Source organism: Oncorhynchus nerka, linkage group LG15 (assembly GCF_034236695.1).
Source record: "Oncorhynchus nerka isolate Pitt River linkage group LG15, Oner_Uvic_2.0, whole genome shotgun sequence".
Taxonomy (NCBI): domain Eukaryota; kingdom Metazoa; phylum Chordata; class Actinopteri; order Salmoniformes; family Salmonidae; genus Oncorhynchus; species Oncorhynchus nerka.
The window spans coordinates 23,780,031-23,788,988 of NC_088410.1; the positions used below are offsets into that span (position 1 = coordinate 23,780,031).

The 8,958-nt window shown below is 53.0% G+C and overlaps 1 protein-coding gene across 4 annotated transcripts in view; it reads left to right on the top strand.

The window, feature by feature from the left end:
- The window catches only part of LOC135560145 (E3 ubiquitin-protein ligase TRIM47-like), a 13,337-nt gene extending 4,466 nt beyond the window's left edge, over positions 1-8,871 (top strand). For 2 of the 4 annotated variants that reach the window (XM_065001319.1, XM_065001317.1), the window contains 6 exons: positions 2,860-3,090; positions 3,315-3,477; positions 3,647-3,697; positions 4,049-4,126; positions 6,281-6,640; positions 6,870-8,871. In XM_065001319.1, the coding sequence (XP_064857391.1) occupies positions 2,860-3,090; positions 3,315-3,477; positions 3,647-3,697; positions 4,049-4,126; positions 6,281-6,640; positions 6,870-7,174 (1,188 nt within the window). In that variant the 3' untranslated portion in view covers positions 7,175-8,871. The remainder of the gene's footprint in view (positions 1-2,859; positions 3,091-3,314; positions 3,478-3,646; positions 3,698-4,048; positions 4,127-6,280; positions 6,641-6,869) is intronic. The other 2 variants (XM_065001318.1, XM_065001320.1) reach the window with 2 other exon arrangements.
- Positions 8,872-8,958: the final 87 nt, after the last annotated feature.

Genomic DNA, 8,958 nt, shown 5'->3' on the forward strand with positions numbered 1-8,958 from the left:
TCGCTGTCAGGAGCCAGGCTACTCGCTGTCGGGAGCCAGGCTACTCGCTGTCGGGAGCCAGGCTACTCGCTGTCGGGAGCCAGGCTACTAGTTGTCGGGAGCCAGGCTACCGCTGTCAGGAGCCAGGCTACTCGCTGTCAGGAGCCAGGCTACTCGCTGTCAGGAGCCAGGCTACCGCTGTCAGGAGCCAGGCTACTCGCTGTCAGGAGCCAGGCTACTCGCTGTCAGGAGCCAGGCTACTCGCTGTCAGGAGCCAGGCTACCGCTGTCAGGAGCCAGGCTACTCGCTGTCAGGAGCCAGGCTACCGCTGTCAGGAGCCAGGCTACTCGCTGTCAGGAGCCAGGCTACCGCTGTCAGGAGCCAGGCTACTCGCTGTCAGGAGCCAGGCTACTCGCTGTCAGGAGCCAGGCTACTCGCTGTCAGGAGCCAGGCTACCGCTGTCAGGAGCCAGGCTACCGCTGTCAGGAGCCAGGCTACTCGCTGTCAGGAGCCAGGCTACTCGCTGTCAGGAGCCAGGCTACTCGCTGTCAGGAGCCAGGCTACTAGTTGTCAGGAACCAGGCTACCGCTGTCAGGAGCCAGGCTACTCGCTGTCAGGAGCCAGGCTACTCGCTGTCAGGAGCCAGGCTACTCGCTGTCAGGAGCCAGGCTACCGCTGTCAGGAGCCAGGCTACTCGTTGTCAGGAGCCAGGCTACTCGTTGTCAGGAGCCAGGCTACTCGCTGTCAGGTGCCAGGCTACTCGCTGTCAGGAGCCAGGCTACTCGCTGTCAGGAGCCAGGCTACTAGTTGTCAGGAGCCAGGCTACCGCTGTCAGGAGCCAGGCTACCGCTGTCAGGAGCCAGGCTACTCGCTGTCAGGAGCCAGGCTACTCACTGTCAGGAGCCAGGCTACCGCTGTCAGGAGCCAGGCTACCGCTGTCAGGAGCCAGGCTACTCGCTGTCAGGAGCCAGGCTACTCGCTGTCAGGAGCCAGGCTACTCGCTGTCAGGAGCCAGGCTACCGCTGTCAGGAGCCAGGCTACTCGCTGTCAGGAGCCAGGCTACTCGCTGTCAGGAGCCAGGCTACCGCTGTCAGGAGCCAGGCTACTCGCTGTCAGGAGCCAGGCTACTCGCTGTCAGGAGCCAGGCTACCGCTGTCAGGAGCCAGGCTACTCGCTGTCAGGAGCCAGGCTACCGCTGTCAGGAGCCAGGCTACCGCTGTCAGGAGCCAGGCTACTCAGGAGCCAGGCTACTCGCTGTCAGGAGCCAGGCTACCGCTGTCAGGAGCCAGGCTACTCGCTGTCAGGAGCCAGGCTACTCGCTGTCAGGAGCCAGGCTACCGCTGTCAGGAGCCAGGCTACTCGCTGTCAGGAGCCAGGCTACTCGCTGTCAGGAGCCAGGCTACTCGCTGTCAGGAGCCAGGCTACCGCTGTCAGGAGCCAGGCTACTCGCTGTCAGGAGCCAGGCTACCGCTGTCAGGAGCCAGGCTACTCGCTGTCAGGAGCCAGGCTACCGCTGTCAGGAGCCAGGCTACCGCTGTCAGGAGCCAGGCTACTCGCTGTCAGGAGCCAGGCTACTCGCTGTCAGGAGCCAGGCTACTCGCTGTCAGGAGCCAGGCTACCGCTGTCAGGAGCCAGGCTACCGCTGTCAGGAGCCAGGCTACTCGCTGTCAGGAGCCAGGCTACTCGCTGTCAGGAGCCAGGCTACTCGCTGTCAGGAGCCAGGCTACTCGCTGTCAGGAGCCAGGCTACTAGTTGTCAGGAACCAGGCTACCGCTGTCAGGAGCCAGGCTACTCGCTGTCAGGAGCCAGGCTACTCGCTGTCAGGAGCCAGGCTACTCGCTGTCAGGAGCCAGGCTACCGCTGTCAGGAGCCAGGCTACTCGCTGTCAGGAGCCAGGCTACTCGTTGTCAGGAGCCAGGCTACTCGTTGTCAGGAGCCAGGCTACTCGCTGTCAGGTGCCAGGCTACTCGCTGTCAGGAGCCAGGCTACTCGCTGTCAGGAGCCAGGCTACTAGTTGTCAGGAGCCAGGCTACCGCTGTCAGGAGCCAGGCTACCGCTGTCAGGAGCCAGGCTACTCGCTGTCAGGAGCCAGGCTACTCACTGTCAGGAGCCAGGCTACCGCTGTCAGGAGCCAGGCTACCGCTGTCAGGAGCCAGGCTACTCGCTGTCAGGAGCCAGGCTACTCGCTGTCAGGAGCCAGGCTACTCGCTGTCAGGAGCCAGGCTACCGCTGTCAGGAGCCAGGCTACTCGCTGTCAGGAGCCAGGCTACTCGCTGTCAGGAGCCAGGCTACCGCTGTCAGGAGCCAGGCTACTCGCTGTCAGGAGCCAGGCTACTCGCTGTCAGGAGCCAGGCTACCGCTGTCAGGAGCCAGGCTACTCGCTGTCAGGAGCCAGGCTACCGCTGTCAGGAGCCAGGCTACCGCTGTCAGGAGCCAGGCTACTCGCTGTCAGGAGCCAGGCTACTCGCTGTCAGGAGCCAGGCTACCGCTGTCAGGAGCCAGGCTACTCGCTGTCAGGAGCCAGGCTACCGCTGTCAGGAGCCAGGCTACATCTGTCAGGAGCCAGGCTACTCGCTGTCAGGAGCCAGGCTACTCGCTGTCAGGAGCCAGGTTACTCGCTGTCAGGAGCCAGGCTACTCGCTGTCAGGAGCCAGGCTACTCGCTGTCAGGAGCCAGGCTACCGCTCTGCCCTCTCTATTCCCCTGGCATTGACAAATAAAAGTACATTTCAGCCATATGGTTTGGAATCAAATTAAAATAACCAATGAAACCAACATTATTTAAATGTAAATGTTTACTTTCTTGGTGCTTATTACTGAAGAAAACGTTGCTCCTTTACTTTCCTTAATTTGGTGTCCCTTCTCCCCTCTCCTTACCTAGGCATCAGCTGCATTAGTCCTGGAGGACAGCAATACCCTGTTTGTGGACCTGGCCCTCCGTCTGGAGAGGACCAGGGGGGAGGTGAGGGCCAGGCTGGAAGCCCGGGAGAGAACTGTCCTGGGCAGGGCAGAGAGAGAGCTGGAGACCCTGGAGAATGAACTGGAGGAGCTGCGGAGGAGAGACAAGGAAATGGGCCAGCTACTGACGAGGGATAATGCTCAGTTCTTACAGGTGGGAGTGGGGTGGGAGAGAGAGAGAGAGCTACAAAGAATAATGCAGTCAAAACAGACGGAGAGAGAGAGAGAGACACGAACGGTGACATGATACAAATGCTCTACTCATCACCCCTCTCTCCTCTATCCCTCCCTCCCTCTCTCCTCCATCCCTCCCTCTCTCCTCCATCCCTCCCTCTCTCCTCTATCCATCCATCCCTCCCTCTCTCTCTCCATCCTCAGGAGGCTCCCCTGCTGTGTGTCCTCCCACCCACTGGGCGGCGCCCCCGAGCCCCTCTCATCCTCCCCGCAGAAGGCTTCAGTGCAGCCCGCAGAGCTCTGTCCCACCTCAGGGCCCGCATGGAGGAACTCTGTAGAGAGGAAGTGGACAAGATCAGCCACGCAGGTGGAGGGAGTAAAGACACACACACACACACACACACACACACTGGTTTATTCTCAAACACACACAACTGCATGCAGCTTTTCACAGCTATGCTCTCAGAGACTCCAATAATGCATCTCAAATGACAATGTGTGATGTCACAATGTGACACACTTTTTTACCTCTGTAGTGAACGAGAGCTCCTCTGCCTGTCACATGTCTGGTGGAGAGTGTTTGAAAGGTAAGCCCAGAGAACAGGACGCAAACACAGACGCACACACACACACACAGCTCTCTCAGGGTCACCTCTGTGGTGTGTTTCTCATCTAAGACTCAGGCTTTAGGGTGAACATGTCTGGCCAGGGCATGTTAGTTGAATCGTTTTCAGTAACTTCTGATATGATTCATTTGGATGGAATGTAACACTGATTCCTCTTTGTCTCATTCTCTACCTCCCTCCCCCTCTCTCCTCTCTCCTCTCTTCCCCCTCCCTCCCCCTCTCTCCTCTCTCTCTTTTTCTTTCTATTTCTGTCCCTCGCCTCCTTACCCCCCTCTCCCTTCTTTCTTCTTCTCTCTCTCTCTCTCTCCGTAGCAGTGCCTGCATCGTTTCCTCTCTCCCCCCTCTCTCTCCAGCCTTCGGACCAGAGGATGAGAGTATCCTTCCTCAGGTGTAAGTACTGACACACACTCACACACACATACACACACACAGCAGCCTTCCTGAGGTGTAAGTACTGACACACACTCACACACACATACACACACACACAGCAGCCTTCCTGAGGTGTAAGTACTGACACACACTCACACACACACATACACACACACACACACACACACACCCACACACAATAGCCTTCCTGAGGTGTAAGTACTGACACACTCACACACACACATAAACACACACACACACACACACACACAATAGCCTTCCTGAGGTGTAAGTACTGACACACACACACAATAGCCTTCCTGAGGTGTAAGTACTGACACACACTCACACAAACACACACATACACACACACACACACACAATAGCCTTCCTGAGGTGTAAGTACTGACACACACTCACACACACACATACACACATACACACACAATAGCCTTCCTGAGGTGTAAGTACTGACACACACACATACACACATACACACACAATAGCCTTCCTGAGGTGAAAGTACTGACACACACACATACACACACACACACAATAGCCTTCCTGAGGTGTAAGTACTACCCACGATACACCTTGTCAGCCTGACGATGCCACCGGTATACCTTGTCACCGTGGCGAGGTTGCCCGGGTCACGTGGTATCCCGAGATGACCATGTTGTCACACCCTGCTCTGTCCTATGACAACCACGCCATCCCTTCACCACACACACACACACACACACTGACACTCATACAAACACACACACACTGCCATACATACAAACACACACACTGACACGCACACAAACACACACAAACACAGGTGCTGACATACCGTTGGCACAAACCCAGAGCTACTCAGAAAGGGGATCTCTCTCTCTTTCTCCCATGCCCTCCTTCCCTCCTCCTCCTGTCCCCCTCCTCACCTTCACAGTTAATGAGGGCGAAAAGGTAACCTGAGAACGCACTTGTGTCCTAAATGGCACTCTATTCCCTATATAGTGCACTACTTTAGACTACGGCCCTGGTCAAAAGCATTGCACTACATAGGGAATAGGGTGCCATTTGGGAAGTACTCCATGTCTGTCTGGTGCTTTCTTTACCTTCATGAATCCTAGGTGGATATGATATTTCTGACATTTAGTAGTCTGTTGTTCACGGTGACCAAGAGGTACATGATGAGACAAGCCCATGGACAGGAGGAGATCATGGAGACGGGTGTTAGGTTTAATAATTCACACTGTCTGGGTTAGAGGAAAGGCCGCTACGCACTTTATGTAAACTAGGCAAACGCAGCGACGGAGCGTCGTTTTCTACGTACTTTTATGCGGCTCCAATTTTGGAACGGACTGTATATGGCTCTCTGTCCCTCTGTTTGCATAGGGTGTGTAGGACCCTTATGACTGTGGCAGGCATATACGGTATCTGTCTGGGCTAGACGTCAATCAGAACACTGGCTCTCTGTCCCTCTGTTTGCATAGGGTGTGTAGGACCCTTATGACTGTGGCAGGCATATACGGTATCTGTCTGGGCTATAGACGTCAATCAGAACACTGGCTCTCTGTCCCTCTGTTTGCATAGGGTGTGTAGGACCCTTATGACTGTGGCAGGCATATACGGTATCTGTCTGGGCTAGACGTCAATCAGAACACTGGCCCTCTGTCCCTCTGTTTGCATAGGGTGTGTAGGACCCTTATGACTGTGGCAGGCATATACGGTATCTGTCTGGGCTAGACGTCAATCAGAACACTGGCCCTCTGTCCAGGCAACCACGCTGTTGCGTAATAGTGCGTTGTTCATTTCTTGTATTTAATTCTAATAGTCTATTAGATTAAGACTGTCATATTTGCTGTGTATGTTACTGTTCTTTTTACTGCGCCGAAAACTGCTGTGTATTTAGTTCAATAATCTCTGTTAGAAATGGCACCCGGTGGTCATGATAATGCTACTGAGAGTTTATGACACTTCTAAGCTAACAGGTAAATAATTGTCATGGATTGTTCAATCAATCACTCTGGACTCAGGCATCTAATTGATTGATTGGTTGGTTGATTGATCTCCTCAATCTCCTGTCCCCGGACCCAGACACTGTCCACCCCCACCCTGGTCTTCCTGAGGGTCCCGATAGATCTCTCACTCACTTATCCTTAACCCCCTCCTCTCTCTCTCCAGGCTCCTGTCGTCTGTCCCCGGACCCAGACACTGTCCACCCCCACCCTGGTCTTCCTGATGGTCCCGATGGATCTCTCACTCACTTATCCTTAACCCCCTCCTCTCTCTCTCCAGGCTCCTGTCGTCTGTCCCTGGATCCAGACACGGCCCACCCCACCCTGTTCCTCTTGGAGGGTCCCCAGGGGGCTCACTGTGGAGAGGAGCCCCAGTCCTACCCCCTCCAGCCCTTGCGCTTCGACTCCGTGGCCCAGGTCCTCTGTAGGGAGGGCCAGTTTGGAGGGGCCAGCTACTGGGAGGTGGAGTGGAGGGGAGGAGGGTGGGTGGACATTGGGGTGACGTACAAAGGGATCGGACGAAAAGGTAGCTGCTTCTAGGGATTGTTTTTTCTGTCAGTTATGTTGAGCAATTTGCAAATATCAACATTTCACACACAAAGTGTTTGTAATAGTGACTTTCTAATCAAGGCTTTGTCTGAAACGGTATCCCATTTGGCTCCGGACAAAACGTGTGCACTATATAGGGACAGCCAAAGGTTTTCTTATCAAGATTCCCTGGTGAAGGTTTCTATTCATGTTTTTCTCATCTAAAGGAGGTGGAAAACCCTGTCTGCTGGGACGCAACGAGAACTCATGGCGTCTGAGATGCACGCACGCCGGTTACGCCGCGTGGCACGATAACCGGAAGACGACCGTAGCTGCGCCCCTGTGCCCGCGGATCGGCGTGTTTCTGGAACACCAGAAGGGAGCGTTGTCGTTCTATAGTGTGGCGTCGGACTCCGTTTCCCTGCTCCACACGTTCAGGTGTCCGTTCTCTCAGCCACTGTACCCAGCGTTTCGGTTAGACCTGGACTCCACACTGTTGATATGTCCACATGAAACACACAACGGGAACTAACCTCTTCCCATCTGTTTCTGGATCTCTTATTTTGACCCAATGGGAACTCTTCCTACTGCCGAATAAATACCATTGATTACATGTAAACACAAATGTGTTTTTCTGCCCCAGAAAGGACCCAACATGAACCCTGCTCTTTACTGCTCCCTGACATCTCTCTTTCTGAACACCTTCTCTTCACCCAATGGGAACCCATCCTAGACCCCAAACCTAACTCTGCTGCCCTCTCTCTTTCTGAACACCTTCTCTTCACCCAATGGGAACCCATCCTAGACCCCAAACCTAACTCTGCTGCCCTCTCTCTTTCTGAACACCTTCTCTTCACCCAATGGGAACCCATCCTAGACCCCAAACCTAACTCTGCTGCCCTCTCTCTTTCTGAACACCTTCTCTTCACCCAATGGGAACCCATCCTAGACCCCAAACCTAACTCTGCTGCCCTCTCTCTTTCTGAACACCTTCTCTTCACCCAATGGGAACCCATCCTAGACCCCAAACCTAACTCTGCTGCCCTCTCTCTTTCTGAACACCTTCTCTTCACCCAATGGGAACCCCTCCTAGACCCCCAAACCTAACTCTGCTGCCCTCTCTCTTTCTGAACACCTTCTCTTCACCCAATGGGAACCCATCCTAGACCCCAAACCTAACTCTGCTGCCCTCTCTTGTTATGGCCAGAACCCTGCTTTAGCGTTGCCAGGTACCTCTACTCCTCCACTGTGTTTTTTAAATGAACCTCCTAAAAGCTACAACCAACAACTGATTGTTTACTCATTGCTGTTGCTCTACATTTCAGTCATTTAGCACACACTCTTATCCAGGGCAACGTACAGGAGCAATTAAGGTTAAATGCCTTACTCAAGGGCACAGCGACAGATTTTTTTCACTTAGTCAGCTCTGGGATTTAAACCGGGCAACCTTTCAGTTACTAGCCCAACACTCTTAACCGCTAGGCTACGTGCCTCCCTGAAATATCAACTCAAGGTGTCAACTCAGCATAGGTCCACGGTAAGGGATTAATCATTTACATTGACATCAATCAATCATTTTTTAAGTATCGATGCCAAAAAACTCTAATCTCTAACCTCTAAAAACCTCTGCGCTCAACTCTGTGGAGGCGTTGTGTTACTTGGATAGCCTTACCTCGGCCTATCACAAGTCACCAAACTAGTGATGCTGAAAAGACAATGTTGTTGTGTAAGGAGAGTCTGAACTGAGCAGCATATTCTATGCATGGCCTCTCCATTCAAATATCATTCACAATGTGACCCTATTGTAAACAGAGACTTCACTTCAGCAGCCATGAAGCCATCTTGATCAATCATCCTATTCTATTGATCACTGTGACTGTTACTTAACAATAACATCATGTGAAACATTGCAATGTAGCCGAATGTGGAATGTAGCTATTTCAAAATACTATTAGTTGGAAAGGCTTTGAATGCCATTATATCATCATGAAGGGACATTGAAGTATAGTATAAATATGTATTTGCTATAAAGTGCATTATTTCATGAGTTATAGTGGGATAAACTATGCTGGGTAGCCTATGGTTTCTATGGCCCCATCTCTCTCTACCTCCCCATTCCTTCAATAATTTATTTCTCTGTGACTATTACAATGAATGTGTAGCTTTAGTCATGTGGGCTGTGTAACTGTGACTGTCTTCAATAAACCAATTATACATTTTCAATCTCAATTTTACTCTCAACGTTCCAATTTCCCCCTTCAGAGCATAAAACAAGAAAAGGCCTGCCCCTAGAGGGTGTGGTCTGGGGCGAAGTCA